Here is a 16,877-nt window from a genome sequence, read left to right on the forward strand (position 1 = left end):
ATTGGCCCGCACTGCATGATGGGACATGCTCACCTTTTTATTTTTTCCTGTCATCCAAAGCAGCTCAATGATCCAAATACAGGAGCATGGGCATGTGTGCCGTTCGTACAGTTACACCACAGACAAATAATGTAAACCAGGGAAATAATATAAAAATGATTCGAAAAATATATCTTGATACAAAACGAACAATCAGGTGTTTGCATGGCAGGCCTGGGACTCTCAGGGGGGCTTCTTTCCAGCACCATGGACCCCTCTCTGCTCATTGTTGAGTGTTCCTGAGTATATTGTTTATGTGTATCTTGTCACACTCATCAAGGTCTGACTTGCATCTGAAACGTTGTTGGTTTAGGGTGAGTAGCCTAATAGTATTCAAGCTTGACTGAATGCATTCAAAGCTTGGCCATAGTCGTCCTGACTTTGCTGAATTGGATATAACTGTCTGGTTACAGATGCATTAACACAAAAGGGTATTACATAAAGACTAAATGCATGATTTGCTATGACACCATTTATATTATTCTTTCCTTTTTTGCAGATACACTGGACTAGGAGGTCACCAGGATCAAGTTCCTCCTGATGGTGAACAAGCAGGGCCAGACCTGCCTGTCTAAGTACTGTGAGTGGGTGGACACTGGAAAGAGGCCTTCTCTGGAGGCTGATGTTGTCAAGGGATGCCTGTCACGGTAAAAAGAAGAGGTCTCTATCTCAATTGTTATTTTTACTCCATTTGAAATCTCAATCAATCAAATGCATTTTGTAAAAACCTTTTTACATCAGAAGTTGTCACACAATGCTTTACAGATACACAGCCTTAAACCCCCAAAAGCAAGCAAGCAATGTGAAGGCAGAAGCACAGTGGCTTGGAAAAACTACTTTTTTGTTGTTTACTTTCAGGGTAGGACACAACAGTGAGAAGACGTACATAACTGGTGACAGGGGCATGGACGAGACAATACAGAACAGAAAGAAATCCAGTTCAATAACCTACATCCACCCCTTTCATTTATAATTTTGGTTATGCTATTCTTCATGCTGAGTTAGTAGTTTGCCACTGCCAGTCCACATGCATTTTATTCAGGTGACAGAACTCATTCTGCTATTCAAACATCCAAGTAACTAATATTTTCTATCTAGTGCTCTTTTATGGACTTCAAACTAGTATATCGACAGTATGCTGCTCTCTTCATAGTTGTTGGTATCAGTGACACTGAGGTGAGAGTTCATAATTTTACTGTTATATGTAAAAATAGTGTTATCAGATTAAGGTTGATAATTATATTATTGAGATTATTAATAATAATAATTATATTATTGAGAGTATTCATGATTCATGGTGTGGGATGTCTTTCTTTCCCACAGAATGAGCTGTCACACAACTTTGTTGAGGTTCTTGACAAGTACTTCAGTCATGTGGTGAGCTCAGAGTCTCTTTTTATTCACTGCTTCAGCACATTCTGACTGTATGCTAGATTTACTGCATGTCAACTATCCAACCACCTGTGCATAGCTCAGCATTTCAAAGGTCAACTTTTTCTGGGACAAAAACACATTACTCTAAACAGAGCATTCCCCATTAGAGAAGCCAATACTACACATTTAAGTTTTTTTCCATTGGCAGATGTATCCTTGGTTTGCCTAATGTATCTCCATTTTGCCTTTTGTATTGATGTGAATATTCTTGTAATTACAGGGCTCATCTGCAAAAGAGTCCTTGGTCTCAGCATGACTCCCTGTCAAAATAAAGGTTAAATAAATACAATAAAAATAACCATGTAACTGCTTTGTTTTTCTCTCCTAACAGAGTGAATTGGATGTATCCTTTACAAATGATATGTTTTGTTATTAATCAGTTTGAGGAAATTCATTTAAATAGATGCTGGGGCTGTCTGCGTGTCCACCCTTCACATTAGGGGCTTGTCATGTGGCTAGCTGACTGTGCCATTCCAGGCCTGGCATTTAGTGCGGCACTGCACAGACTGATGAAGACAACTGTCATTGTCTGAGTCTTTTTCTCAGTGGGCAGTCAGACTTGCCGGGGTCAGACCAGTCATAAGAAGTGGAATGCAACTACAGTCGGTTGTTTTTTAAAAGAAGTTGTTCAACCTGGCGAGACATGTTAATGCAGGTTAAATTCCATGACTGAAACTTAAGTCAATTCATCCTTTTACAGAAAGACAATCATGTTGTACATGTATTAAACTGTGAGTTTGACATTTTCAATGTTTAAATATTTTTTCAAAGAACCCATGACTGAAATGTCAGTGAACTTTGACCCCTCTGTTAAGAGTAGCCAGGGGTTAACAATAACAATTTTCTTACTAATGGAAAGGGATCATTGGGGGGGGGTAAATGCCCTACTTTACACTGTGATAGGGAATTAAATGTGTATTCAATGTTAGTGGAGACCAACAAGAACCGCATCCTGGCACCTCTACTAGCTCTGGACCAGATGTCTGAGACACATTGAGCAGTTGCTTGAACAAGAAGACTATCGGCCTTTGAAAAAGGGTACACATTGCCATCCAAATGATTCATGGACTTCATACTTGAATTTATCAACAACCCATTGTTATTAATATAGAATAGGGAGGTTTTAGACAGCTGTAGTAATAGATTGACTGTAAGGTATCACACAAACCCTGTCTTGTGTTTGGTTCTTGAATGTGACTGGAATATGTAATTCAGGTCTTTTATTAAGTAAATAAACAAGACGTTTCATACTTTGCAAACATTTTAATTTTTTGGAGCATACACATTTGAAAATATCTGTTTACTTCAAACTGCAACTTGAGTTAAATAAATGTTTATAATATACAAAGAAAATACAAGGGAAAGCATAGCTTGCTTTTTTCTTTTTAAATGTGCCTTGCACACAGAACCAGTGTTTTTGTCTCTATAGCTTTATTGTAAAATTACACAAGAAATGCACTCAGGGACTTTGATCCTTATAGCAGGATAACAAACAATCAAAACATACATAACGAAAGAAAAATGAAGAGCAAAAATAATAAGCATGTGCATCATGATTGTATGCCATAAGATTAAGTAAAAGGAGGGAAAATGTAATCCTAATATTCAAACAATGCAGGCACTAGTAAAACTTAACCTGGTAAGGAAATTCCCAAACACACTACAGTTAGCGCTACAGAAGCAGATGCCCTTCTCCCCTCACGTCACGCAGGGAAAGGAAGGGGGTTGACAGCCGGGTGGTGGAGAGTTGGTGGCAATCCAAAAACCCTCAAATCTACAGAGAATGTACAGATGCTCACAGCCAGAGTATGAGAGAGAGTAAACACTGTAGACCATGAGGAAACTGTCTTCCAGTCGCTCAAGTCCTTCAAGCAGCAGTGTGCCCTGGGAAGGGAGGGAGCTGTAGTGGGTGGAGCGGAGGAAGTTGGGGGTGCCCCGGACCTTATCTGCCAACATGGGACTGTTTTCCTAGAGTTCTCAGGGGGAAAGGACGGAACAGGGGAGATTTAAGGGAGGGTGGTTGGTGGGGTTGGGAGGAGGGGGGAGAGAGATCTATTTTTCTGCAATAAAACACAATAGGCTTCACCAGCAGGGGGGGGGGGGGGGGGGTTGTCAGTCATAATGGGGCAGACGGGGCATGCTCAGTTGAGGTGGAAGCCCTTCTCCATGGTAGCAGCTAGGAGACGCTCTCTCATGATGTCTTCAGAGGAATACTCTGGCAGCTTCAGATAGTGTACACAAGTGTTAACAGAGGGATAGCTGGAGTCTGTCGCGTCCACCTATGAAAAGGAACAATTAGTTTAATAGTATTGCAGTCACCTTGCGGTAAACTATATACTGAACAAAACACGCAACAATTTCAAAGATTTGTTACAGTTCATAAGGAAATCAGTCAATTGAAATAAATTCATTAGATCCTAATCTATGGATTTCACATGACTGGACCTCATCACACTATCTTTGTGCATTCGATAAAATGCAATTGTGTTCATTGTCCGTAGCTTACGCCTGCCCACACCATAAGCCCACCGCCACCATGGGGCACTGTTCACAACGTTGACATCAGCAAACCGCTCGCCCACACGCCACCATACACGTGGTCTGTGGTCATGAGGTAGGTTGGACGTACTGGCAAAATCTCTAAAATGACGTTGGAGGCGGCTTATGGTAGAGAAATTAACAGAAATCTCTGGCAACAGCTCTGGTGGACATTCCTGCAGTCAGCATGCCAATTGACACTCTTTCAAAACGTTTTAGCGGCCATTTATTGTCCCCAGCACAAGGTACACCTGTGTAATGATCATGCTGTTTAATCAGATTCTTGATATGCCAATCCTGTCAGGTTGATGGATTATCTTGGCAAAGTAGAAATGCTCACTAACAGGGATGTAAACAAATTTGTGCAAATGTTTATTTCAGCTCATGAAACATGGGAACAACACTTTAGGGAAGGGAAAGGGGGATACCTAGTCAGTTGTACAACTGAATGCCTTAAACTGAAATGTGGCTAATGCATTTAACCCAACCCCTCTGAATCAGAGAGTTGCAGGGGGCTGCCTTAAATCGACGTCCATGTCTTCGGCGCCCGGGAAAAGTGGGTTAACTGCCTTGCTCAAGGGCAGAACAGATTTTTACCTTGTCAGCTCGGGGATTCGATCCAGCAGCCTTTCGGTTACTGGCCCAACACTCTGACCACTAGTTGCGTTAATATTTTTGTTCAGTGTAGTATGAACCCTGTCTATTATCCCAGAGGTATGGAGTGGCAGATATTAGTGATAGAGGTTGTTGCTGAGGTCTTGGGGCGGCCATTCCAACTCCTCCTCCGCCGGGGTGTTCATCCATTTTTAAGAAGAGGAAAGTCTCAGCACAATTTGCTGCTTGAATTCGCCCCCCTCCCCCTTTCAGTTCAGTATTCCCGTATGGATTTGGCGATGCCTTTCCCTGAAATTAGTGTCATTCTTGGATGATAATATTGTATTATGTTTTAAAGCTAAACAGAATACATTTAATACTTCTCTAGGGTAGGGGGCAGTATTTTGACGTCCGGATGAAAGGCGTGCCCGTAGTAAACTGCCTGCTACTCAGGCTCAGAAGGTAGGATATGCATATTATTAGTAGATTTGGATAGAAAACACTCTGAAGTTTCTAAAACTGTTTGAATGATGTCTGAGTATAACAGAACTCATATGGCATGCAAAAACCTGAGAAAAATCCAACCAGGAAGTGTGGAAATCAGAGGTTTGTAGTTTTTCAAGTGATTGCCTATACAGTGACTTAGGGTTCATTTTGCACTTCCTAAGGCTTCCACTAGATGTCAACAGTCTTTAGAACGTTGTTTCATGCATCTACTGTGACTGGGGAGAGAATAAGAGCTCCTGGAAGTAGACGACTGAGAAAATGACATGAGCTCAGTGGCGCGCTCAAACGTGAGAGTTAGCTGTGTTCCTTTTCTTTTTTGAAGCCATTGGAATTGTCCGTTTGGAATATTAATGAAGATTTATGATAAAAACATCCTAAAGATTGATGCTATACATCGTTTGACATGTTTCTACGAACGTAAATAAGACTTTTTTTGACTTTTCGTCGTGACATTTTGCGCACGCTTCCTGCATTTGGAGTAGTGGACTAAACGCGAACAAAAAGGAGGTATTTGTACATAAATTATGGACTTTATCGAACAAAACAAACATTTATTCTGGAACTGGGATTCCTGGGAGTGCATTCCGATGAAGATCAAAGGTAAGTGAATATTTATAATGTAATTTTTGTCATTTCTGTTGACTCCAAAATGGCGGGTATCTGTATGGCTTGTTTTGATATCTGAGCGCTGTACTCAGATTATTGCGAAATTTGCTTTCGCCGTAAAGCTTTTTTGAAATCTGACACACTACTCCTTAATGCAACCGCTGTATCTATAATTCTTTGAATATTTTATCAACGTTTATGATGAGTATTTCTGTAAATTGATGTGCTCATTCATCGGAAGTTTTGGGAGGCAAAACATTTCTGAACATTACACGCCAATGTAAAAATGGGGTTTTTGGATATAAATATGAACTTTATCGAGCAAAACATACATGTATTGTGTAGCATAAAGTCCTATGAGTGGCATCTGATGAAGATCATCAAAGGTTAGTGATTAATTTTAGCTGTATTTCTGGTTTTTGTGACGCCTCTCCTTGCTTGGAAAATGGCTGTGTGGTTTTTCTTGTTTAGGTGCTGTCCTAACATAATCTAATGTTATGCTTTCGCCGTAAAGCCTTTTTGAAATTGGACAATGTGGTTGGATTAACGAGAAGTGTATCTTTAAAATGGGATATAATAGTTGTATGTTTGAGAAATTTGAATTGAGATTTTTGTTGTTTTGAATTTGACGCCCTGCTATTTCACTGGCTGTTGAATAGTGTGTCCCGCTAGCGTCCCACATACCGCAGAGGTTAATATCAAACGTTCCCCAAATTCCTACTGTCAGCATTGCTGAAACATGTCAATATCAACCTTATTAGGATGGCTTACTGTACTGCAAGGTTGACATGGTTTCATAAACTCAGTAGTGATTTGCGTCATAGAGAGCCCTTTCCTTACCTTTCGAACGATGGTGAGGCGTGGGTGCAGGTTTGCCAGACCGCCAGGGGGCAGAGTGGAGCATCCTGTGGTGAACTGGAGGAAGGCTTTCCTCTCGTCAGATGACATGCCACAAAGCACCCGCACAAAACGCAGGAACCCAGGACTGTAGAGAGGACAAGAGAACCGATGAAACCATTAAAAGGACTCTCCAGCTAAATATGAAAACAACCAGCTGTTAGATAGCGCCAGTTGATGAACTGGTACTTTAGTACAAGCCTCATGTGACCTTGCCATTTGAGCCCCTTTTAAAGCATGACTAACAGTCAATACAAGGAGATCTAACAACAAAGAAATGATTTCCAAGTTAGCCAAAGGAAGTTCTATTCTACAAGCTGCTGTAGATGAAGGGTCATCATACCTGTCCCTAGTGTAGCCCAGCTTGGGCTCTGTGTAGTTCATGACATCCTCAGATGTCCAGGATGGAGACTGGTTTCCACATAGAATCATCTGCACCTCCTTGTGACTGAAGGAGCTCAGCTTCTCCATGGGGAACACTCGGTTAAAGCCCTCTGAGAAAGGAACCATTCATTTCATTACATCCAAAATGTACTGTAGGAAAACAAACGTATTTGTGATAACTAATACTAAAGAGATCCAATCGGCGAGTCGTATCAATAGGCATACCTCTGAATGCCTCCATTTGTTTCTGGATGCCAGTGTGCATGCAGAAGTCAAACATGAGCTCCACGTACTCCTCAGCATTATCCATGGTCACCATCTGGATGGATGAACAGAGAGGGAAAAAGGACAGTTTCAGACAACTCATCTAACTAATAAAACTCAGGTCAGAGCCAACAGTGGCGCTCTACCTACCTCGTCATCCGCATTGGGCTTCAGGTCCACTGCTGAGAACCCATGCACTTTGGATGAGGGGCAGAACTGGAAATTCAATCTGAGGGAAAAGGGACTCAAAATTAACCATGTTGAAGGATGACATAACTTTACAGCTGTCAAGATCAAACACTATATCAGCATCATGGGAAACTGACAAAAGAAAAGTGAACAAATTCAAAAGCGATTAATCATTGCCTACAAAACAATGTAATTAGCAATAATGTCATTCCAGTTCAGGATATTATCCACTGAATGCCTGACTAATTTAAGAAGCTCAGTAAGAGTGGTGGTAGTAGCTGTGCTCACCCCAGGTCCTCTACACTAAGTGGGGGTCCGGAGCCCAAGGGGTTCTTCAGCATGAGGTCCTGCAGCCTAGTGTTCTTTTCATCCTCAGACTGACTGTTGTTCCCCAAAATCAGCCTCCTCTTCACCGCCAGCTCCTTCATCTCTTTCAGGAACTTGGCCCGGTGGGAGTTGACCCGCTCAAAGTCCTCCCAGGTCAGGATGCCGTGGTACCAGGCCGGGGGCTTGGGTTTAGGGGGGTCCAGGATGAACTCGGACTTGGAGTCCTCGTCAAAGCTGCCGACAGAATAGGTGTCCAGGCTCTCCTCGGTAGACGCCTCCGACTGGATCTCTGAGAAGTGGTGGTGCTGCTCAGTGGGATCGAGGAGGAGAGGGCCCCCACGGGAGGCGTATAGCAGCTTAGACATGTTGCTCTTGATGTCACCCATACAGAGCAACTTGAAGAAGGGTCGTGAGATGGGAAGGTCCACCAGGCGGTTGTCCTGAATGCACTTGGCCAGGAAGACCCCCAAGAAGAGGAAGAGTTTGCTGAGGCGATCCAGCTCGTCACTGTCCTGGGGGAATGGGGCTGGGAACAGGCCGCAGGAGCGCTGGACGTAGTAGCCTGGAGGTTTCAGACCCCCACCCAGATCCACCTGATAGTACACAACACACAGTCAATAAGAAGCAGGGCATTTTCATTGACATGACCTTAACCCCAAAAATATTAATTAAAGGTGACACTGACATGGTTCAAATATTATCGTTTAGATCTACATTTTAATGATGTGACAGTGAAGCAGCACTTACCTGGCGAGACTCATCGTCTGGGAAGTCATCGTCACAGAGCCAGATACCCAGGGATGTCCTCTGGAACTCAGCTGCCACCAGAGCATAGAACTCCAGTGTGGGACCCAGGCCTGTACCCTCCTCCCCCTGGAACTCAACCTGGGGAGAGAGAGAGACTGGTCATTCGCTACGACCTCTCATAACCAGTCACTATGACCTCTTGTGGCCATGCCATTCAAAGAAATAGGGGAAGACATTACCAAGCTGGAAAAAAACTGGTGTACAGTAAGATTACAAAATGTATGCCTATGAACTGGATGAATGAGTACATATTTCACACCATTTAGCATGACATGGACCACTTATTCATGGGTACCAATGACAATCAATAATCCCTTCACACAGACTCTCCAATGAGCATGCATGTTAGTCCAGGAGTACAACTAATCTGGTTTAATCAGGCGTGGTGTTTTACTTCCAAAACAGATTTCCTGTCAGCGTGGATCTGCATGACGCTCTCAGCCCACTCCATCATCTGGTCTCCGCGGGGGACCTTGACTCTCTCATGTTTGAGCCGGCCCACCCTGAACTCCCCAGGGTCGTCTCTCCGCACCGTGGTGGAGGGCCGCGAACGCTCCATGGTCGCCTCCCGCCGGTTCTGCAGCCACACTACCGCCCTGAGGTACACCGACAATACAGTGCGAAGTCAATGAAATTAACAGCAATAATTGGCCCTGTAATATGCAAGAGCTGTATTAGTTTGTTATTCAATGCTATATAAACAAAGACATGAAATGGGTGTGGATGTGAGAAGACGTTGCACCAGTTTCAGGAGTACACACCCCTTTTGTTTAAACGTCAAGCAGCACTAACCTGGAGGCTCCAAACGCAGTGCAGGTGAAGTAGAGCTGCCGGGTCTCGAAGGGGATGAGGAAAGGACACTTGCTGGTAAGCTGCTCACACCATTCTGGGAGGGCCCCGCTGGCCAGGGCCAGAGGCTCCTCGATCTGCTGGAGAATCTTCGTTGTGACTTTCTTGCTGGTGAATTCCTCGGGCGATGCATTGAATTGGAGATCCTCTACATATTGTAAACAACACAGTTGATCAACAACGTGTGTTATTAAGAACACTAACAAGTAACATTTTCACTGCAAGAGGCTAATAAAATAAGGTAGCATATTATCTTCAGGTGATATGTGATGGGGAGGGGGGTCTGAGGTGGTATGTGTGCATCTGTACCTTCCTGGAAGGTGCGTGTGTGGGCGTGGGGGTCTCCTCCGATGATGAAGAGGATGCGGAGCAGCTGGAGCACATCCTCCACTCCGCAGGCGCTTTGGCTGGAGCCAGCCTTGGCCTGGGCCTGCTCACTGGCCACACTCAGGATGTCACAGGTCTGCATGGCACCCAGAGACCCAGGGCTCAGGCCCCCCGACCTGCACCCATGCTCACAAAAGTCCTGCAAGCAATCATATGGACCGTGGTTTAAACCTGATGTTTCCTCAGCTACCTGACTCTACAAACTCTGATTAACAGCGAAGACAGTAGCAGAAAACTGGATATGGCTATTTTGCTGCACATACATCCAGTTACTGCATTCTCACAATCATTATGTTCGTACAACAAAATAATGAAAGGGAACAGATTCACTATGTAAATCATGGTAATGCATAATTTACAGAACAGCCACAAGCCATTTGGATAAAGTTAAGACAAGAGCAAAAACTGTCTAACAAGTGGCTAGAAAAGTGACAGTCAAGCAAGAAGGAAAATGATATATCAAAACAGAGAAGGGAAAATAAATAGATACATAGACAGATAAGCAACATCTTGATGCCGGTCTATACCTTGTATGCAGCTATGAGCTGAGAACAATTTCTGTTTTTCCTAATACTTTTATTAGTGCCGGTTAATTTCCAGTGTCGCAGGAAAGAGGAGTCTGCATTCTTCTGCATGTAGGTTATCAAGTCATTCTTTGGTAATTCATCAGTGCCAAGGTATTGCTCCACATGCTCTACAGACCAGCAACCCTACAACAGGAAGAACCAAATGTTGGTCTTTCCTGATTGTAAAGTCTCAAGGAAAATAGACATGCATTACAGTAGGTTGGTTTAACCACTAAAAAGAGACCCGTGCAGTTACTCTAGTTACATTATAACTAATAGGGTTTTAAGTCACAGTATCCTTGCTGCTTTAAAGGTTAGTGAGATAGGTCTGTCTTAGTCTCAAAAACCCGACCCTAGACAACAATGACTAGGGTCCGGTTTCAAAAACAGACTTTTGGCAACTTTGATAAGAGAAAAAAAAAATGTCCTTGTTCTGGAGTGGGTCCTCTTCAGATAGACAACTCTCCCAACAAATCACGATGCAGACATCCCAGAATGTTGTGATTCGAAACCAAAGTTCAGGCAAAATCTTTGCAGTGGTTTATTGAAGATAGCCACTTGCGAAATGTACTCACTAAAAATAACCTCAGTGATCTCAATCTCGCCAGCTACTGTTTAGTATTTTATTCAAGCGGATAAGGTAGTGATGTGGGCAGGGACGTAGTTCCTCTACGCCATAAAGAGTCACTGTTGCCTAGGTCGGGTTTTCGAGACTAGGTCTGTTTAATTATCCAGGAGGAGCATTTCGCTACACATTGAAAACAGCCACAAAACATTCACAGCAAAGATTTTTTTTTAAATGGGCAGGAGACAAAGACGGGGGGGAGGTGTGAAACTTGTTAATTACCATTTTTCTGCTTTCCTTCTCTTTGTCTGAATCCTTCAATTCTCTGTACATTATCCTGCAAAACAAAGATGGAGATCTGCCATTAATTCCAGCTACTTTCAGTTTAGGTTTCATCATAGCGTCAAGTTAGAATCCTAAAGAAAAACTAAACACCCAAATAAACTGGCATCCTGCCAGGCAGACTTACGTGTATGTGGGTTCCCAGATCCGGCGTAGTTTATCTGATTTGATGCTCCCGTTGCATGAGATCTGTAGAAGCTTCTGGACATAGTAAAAGATAGTACCCTTGTAGTTGGAGAGGGGTAGTTCAACTTCTCGGGTGGTTCCAAGCCCTGCCACTTTGAGGATGAGGGCGAGGTGGGGGGACGGGGCACACTCAACCTCCTCCTGGACTTCAGAGCGAGGTGTACCTGCAAGGACAAGGAAAAACATGAGGAAAGAGCTCACCACTATGCCCTAGGGTGCAATTGAAGTAGGTGTGAAAGACTTGCCATTTGTCTAGTAATCATGTACAATCCAAGTCCATCCACAGATAGATATTGAACTGAACTGTGTCGTGTTTGTGTACCTGGGGGAGGGATCTCCAGGTCAGTGGTCTGCTGGACATTGGTCCGGCCTGGCCTGGGGTCAAATGCTGGGACTAAAGCAGAGAACTGGCGTTTGAGGACAAAGTCATCGTCCCAGGTTCTACGCCGACCCCCTTTGGTTTCATACTCTTCCTCTTCCTGATAAAACAGGACATGAACAACAGCCCTTAGTTCTCTGGTAGTGGCAGGCAAGGTATTACACACAACACAAACAACATGCAACACAGATCGACATTTACAGGAGAAACAAAACTTTCATAAAAACAAGGTCACATACATTTAGTCACACACTTCACATTTGAAATTGACAAGAACTTAAACTGAAATAGGGAGGTTTTCAGGCAATTCTTTTTTTATGAGGGTGCAAGCATGCAATCGACAAGTACACTTTATATGAATAGAAACTGCATCAGATTTTACCCTATTAAAATGAATGTGGAAACCAAGGTTTACCCTGGACCGTACCAAAACTTCCTCATACTCTTGGTCTTCCTGATTGTCATCCTCGTTCTCATCATCATCATCATCAGGCTCAGGCAGATCCTCCTCATCATCTAACTCAGCCAATAGCGTGTTAGCACGACAGCTGTCCAGGAAGTCTGCAGGGAGAGGTGGTGAGAACTCACTAGAAACAACTCTGATCATAATGCACTTCATATAGAGTCAGAAAGCGCTAGCCAAATGTACGAGGAGGACACTGATGAGTCAAGAAGTGTGAAATGACAAGATGGAAGTCAGGCAGTAGAAACACGTATGTGTTAAATGATGAAGAAGCAGAAGAGTAGTGGAGGAGGATAGGAGAGCTGTATAATATAGGAGATGTAGAATATAAGAATAATAGCAAGTCTAGTATAGCCTACCATAAAGGGAAAACTCAGCATCCTGACCAGTGTCACTCTCACTAGACGTAGAGGTCAGGCTGGTCGTCAGAGTGTTACTGAGCAACTGGCCAACCGACAAACCTGTGGTTGCCGTGGCTACATTATTGCTGCTGGTTACTATGGATGTGGACATTGTAACAGTTGAGGTGGTACCAGTGGTGGTGAGGTTAGGAAAGCTCTGCGCACCCATGAGAGGAGAAGCTGCAAACAAAAACCCAAAATGCGATTAGTTCCCAAACAGAAAAAGAAGCAGGTATTATTTTGACTGGTTCCAGTTAAAACTGAATGCTGGTTGCTCTTCTACCACTACACATGCTTGTCACATTCAAGCCTCAGTCAGCACCTTCCGACCACTGGAAGTCATGTTTTGAGTAAAAAAAAACTGCGCATCTTACTTTTAAAAGGTTAACATTAGAAAATAATGCAGTGATCACCGCTCGCTTTACACAAGGATGACACAAAAATGTAATTAGAAAATGTCAGTAATACTCTGTCAGCAATGCAATAATATGATTTATTGGTGAGGCATTTGATTCTCCTTGGTTTAATGAAATGGCCTAATATTAGAGCAAAGAAAACCAGAAAAAAACAGCGGCACAAAAGCAAGAACACCATTCAGATATGTGAAGCCAGTATTTCTTCTTGGCTAGATAAGTGTCTGTCCTCTTTCTTCCCTTTGTGTGGTGATCAAGAGTCGGATTAGCAATCATATCAATATTGAACACAATCTACAATTTTACATTGCCAGGACAAATTTTGTTGACTAATACTCCAGGTTAATGTAAAAATGTGATAACTTATTACTGTACAAGCTGAAGCTAAACTCTAAACCAAAGCTACAAGGCTCCTTCTACAAGTCATGCTAATAATGTCAAGTGAGCTGGCTGGACAGTGGTCCCTTCATGTGCACTGAAGGCTGATGAGGACTGAAGGCTGAGGAGGACTGAAGGCTGAGGGCTGCATGTATCCCATGTGTCCCTGGCCCGCAGACAGTGGAGGCTGAATACTCACTGGCAGCGCTCATGACGTTTCGTCCCAGTGTGTTGGTGTTGTTGTCGCTGCTGCTGCGGCTCAGGTTCATGTTGTTGGTGGCATTGGTGCGGGACATGTTAGGAGCTCGCCGCACAAACGACTCCATGAGGCTGGCCTCTCGTGACGACAGGTTTGGCACGCTGGCGCTAGAGCTCATGGGAGCGCCGGCCGCCAGCAGAGAGCTGACGGACAGACGGGCGCTGGCCACGGAACATAGAGGCCTCTGGGAAGCAGCCTCCTTACTGGAGGACTCAGACACGGAGCTGACGTCAGGCGAGCTGACGCTGACTAGTCCCATGGAGATGGCAGTGGCGTCTGCCGCCGCTTGCCTGTCCGCGCCAGCTTTTCGCTCGCCACCTTCCTCCGCAGTTATCGTGCTGGAGGCGGCATCGGCGGAGGACAGCACCACAATGGGTTCTTGGCCCTCTGCCCCAGGGATGCCACCACCAGCCCCAAGTACCCCCCCCTGCTCCAGCAGGCTATCGGCCCGGCGCTCTACCTTGGTGGAGCTGAGACTGATATCACTGCTGCTGGCCACGCTACACACCGAGCTGCTACTGCCCTTCCGGCTGGAGGAGCTGGCCCCTGCAGCCGAGGAGGAGCCGCCCTTGTCCGGACAGTTATTTTTCACCAGGCTGCTCCAGGACTGCGCTGTGCCTGAAACAGTGGATGAGACAGGTTTGGGTGATGGCGCAGACTCAGGGTCGTACCCTGGCGCAAGCTTGAGGTCAAATTTTCCTTCAGCACCCATACGATAAGAGTTTGAGCCACCAGCATCCCAGGTGACATCAATCCAGCCTGGAAAAGGATATGAATGTAGTGAGACCCAGCAGAGAGCAAGTCAAGACAGCAGTTCTGCTCGACACTGGACCAGATAACCATGTTTGTGACGTTGTCTACAGGTGGGCTGAATACAGATTCAGACTAGATCCATTATTCACCATTAGTATGCCATTCTATGCAGCTATACTGAAGCTGATAGTCAGTATGTTAGCATTGTGCTGAATAGTAAAACCAATAGCAAGTCAAATTTAGATACTGGATGTCTTGATGAAACTGTATGGCCTAGTACTCTGGTCCAGGTGAAGCAGTCAGATAGAAATCATGAGTTACAGAAAATGACAAAGCAAGGTAGAATTGAGCAAATGCAAAGCTGAAAGCCACTTGAGAAAAAGGAACTGAATAATATCGTTGTCAATGTAAATATAATAAAATTGCAATGGAGCCCATTCAGAGCTTGCAAATTGTGACATCAACATGCACTCAGCTGATTGATGGAGACAATTAGTCAAAAAGTATTTAAAAACACACTGGAAACATGGCTGCCCAGAGATTTAACAGATTGCGACGGAGGAAATGATTGTACAAGTATGAAAAGGTTACCTGATAAGTTGGGGGAGAGGGGGGAGGGTTGCACTTCAAAATATCAAACTAATAACAAAAAGGGTATAATGGTAGTGACAGTTTGCAAGTTTAGTCAAATACGTAAATGATAATGGGAGAGGTTTTAAGACGTTTGGCATACAGAGATAGACATGTAATCCTTTACACGCCCCTTGTATTTAATGATAAAAAATAAAAAATAAAAAAAATAAAATGCAATAGGAGAGCAATAGGAGGATGAGCATCACGTAATCCAGTCTAGTCACACAGCAGTAGCACTGACTCATTTTTTCGACGCCGATTGTGGCCGATTACATTGCACTTCACGAGGAGACTGCGTGGCAGGCTGACCACCTGTTACGCGAGTGCAGCAAGGTGCCAAGGTAAGTTGCTAGCTAGCATTAAACTTATCTTATAAAAAAAACAATCTTAACATAATCACTAGTTAACTACACATGGTTGATGATATTACTAGTTTATCTAGCTTGTCCTGCGTTGCATATAATCAATGCGCTGCCTGTTAATGTATCATCGAATCCCAGCCTACTTCGCCAAACGGGTGATGATTTAACAAGCGCATTTGCGGGAAAAAAAAAAATATATAAAACTTTTGTTGCACCAATGTATACCTAACCATAAACATCAATGCCTTTCTTTAAAATCAATGCACAAGTAAACATTTTTAAACCTGCATATTTAGTTAATATTGCCTGCTAACATTCATTTCTTTTAACTAGGGAAATTGTGTTACTTCTCTTGCGTTCTGTGCAAGCAGAGTCAGGGTATATGCAGCAGTTTGGGCCACCTGGCTCGTTGTGAACTTTGTGAAGACCATTTCTTCCTAACAAACACTGTAATTAATTTGCCAGAATTTTACATAATTATGATGTAACAGCAATATTTAGACTTAGGGTTGCCGGCGTTCGATAAAATACGAAATGGTTCCGTATTTCACTGAAAGAATAAACGTTTGTTTTCAAAATGATAGTTTCCCGGATTTGACCATATTAATGACTTAAGGCTCGTATTTCTGTGTGTTTATTATATTATAATTAAGTCTATGATTTGATAGAGCAGTATGACTGAGCGGTGGTAGGCAGCAGCAGGCTCGTAAGCATTCATTCAAACACTTTCCTGCGTTTTCCAGCAGTTCTTCTCTGTGCTTCAAGCATTGCGCTGTTTATGACTTCAAGCCTATCAACTCCCGAGATTAGGCTGCCAATACTTTAGTGCCTATAAGAACATCCAATAGTCAAAGGTATATGAAATATAAATGGTAGAGAGAGAAATAGTCCTATAATAACTACAACCTAAAAAACTTCTTAAATGGGAATATTGAAGACTCATGTTAAAAGGAACCACCAGCTTTCATATGTTCTCATGTTCTGAGCAAGGAACTTAAAACGTTGGCTTTTTTTTTTTTTTTTACATGGCACATATTGCATTTTTACTTTCTTCTCCAACACAGTATTTTCACATTATTTAAACCAAATTGAACATGTTTTATTATTTATTTGAGACCAAATTGATTTTATTTATGTATTATATTAAGTAAAAATAAAAAGGTGCTCATTCAGTATTGTTGTAATTTTCATCATACATTTTTTTTATTTTATATCTGCCGATTAATCGGTATCGTTTTTTTTTGTGGGTCATCCAATAATCGGTATCGGTGTTGAAAAATCATAATCTGTCAACCTCTAGTGAGGTCAGAAGCATTAGGTTAAGTAATAGGCCTATAGTGTGAGATCAGAAGCAG

At 43.1% G+C, this 16,877-nt stretch overlaps 1 protein-coding gene and 1 long non-coding RNA gene across 13 annotated transcripts in view; one reads left to right on the plus strand and one right to left on the minus strand.

Moving 5' to 3' along the window:
* Position 1: 1 nt before the first annotated feature.
* LOC106611208 (uncharacterized) lies at positions 2–2,343 on the plus strand. Of its 2 annotated transcripts, XR_001330074.2 has the most exons (5): positions 2–353; positions 539–699; positions 898–1,215; positions 1,363–1,416; positions 1,805–2,343. It is a non-coding gene; the product is annotated as an uncharacterized lncRNA (long non-coding RNA). The 2 variants fall into 2 exon arrangements; XR_001330073.2 differs by having other exon boundaries at positions 539–1,215.
* Positions 2,344–2,721: 378 nt separating this feature from the next.
* Positions 2,722–16,877, minus strand: part of LOC100380626 (E3 ubiquitin-protein ligase HECTD1) — a 43,620-nt gene continuing 29,464 nt past the window's right edge. The window contains exons 25-41 of one of the 11 annotated variants that reach the window (XM_014211182.2): positions 13,715–14,392; positions 12,683–12,904; positions 12,288–12,421; positions 11,804–11,960; positions 11,423–11,645; positions 11,236–11,290; positions 10,350–10,532; positions 9,745–9,961; positions 9,379–9,583; positions 8,981–9,182; positions 8,527–8,664; positions 7,741–8,372; positions 7,414–7,492; positions 7,225–7,318; positions 6,959–7,109; positions 6,559–6,703; positions 2,722–3,752 (exon numbers count right to left, since the gene is read on the minus strand). In XM_014211182.2, the coding sequence (XP_014066657.1) occupies positions 3,615–3,752; positions 6,559–6,703; positions 6,959–7,109; positions 7,225–7,318; positions 7,414–7,492; positions 7,741–8,372; positions 8,527–8,664; positions 8,981–9,182; positions 9,379–9,583; positions 9,745–9,961; positions 10,350–10,532; positions 11,236–11,290; positions 11,423–11,645; positions 11,804–11,960; positions 12,288–12,421; positions 12,683–12,904; positions 13,715–14,392 (3,653 nt within the window). In that variant the 3' untranslated portion in view covers positions 2,722–3,614. Of the gene's footprint in view, positions 3,753–6,558; positions 6,704–6,958; positions 7,110–7,224; positions 7,319–7,413; positions 7,493–7,740; positions 8,373–8,526; positions 8,665–8,980; positions 9,183–9,378; positions 9,584–9,744; positions 9,962–10,349; positions 10,533–11,235; positions 11,291–11,422; positions 11,646–11,803; positions 11,961–12,242; positions 12,422–12,682; positions 12,905–13,714; positions 14,534–16,877 lie in introns of all 11 variants that reach the window. The other 10 variants (XM_014211177.2, XM_014211176.2, XM_014211175.2 and 7 more) reach the window with 10 other exon arrangements.

This window comes from Salmo salar, chromosome ssa09, assembly GCF_905237065.1.
Source record: "Salmo salar chromosome ssa09, Ssal_v3.1, whole genome shotgun sequence".
In the NCBI taxonomy this organism is placed as follows: domain Eukaryota; kingdom Metazoa; phylum Chordata; class Actinopteri; order Salmoniformes; family Salmonidae; genus Salmo; species Salmo salar.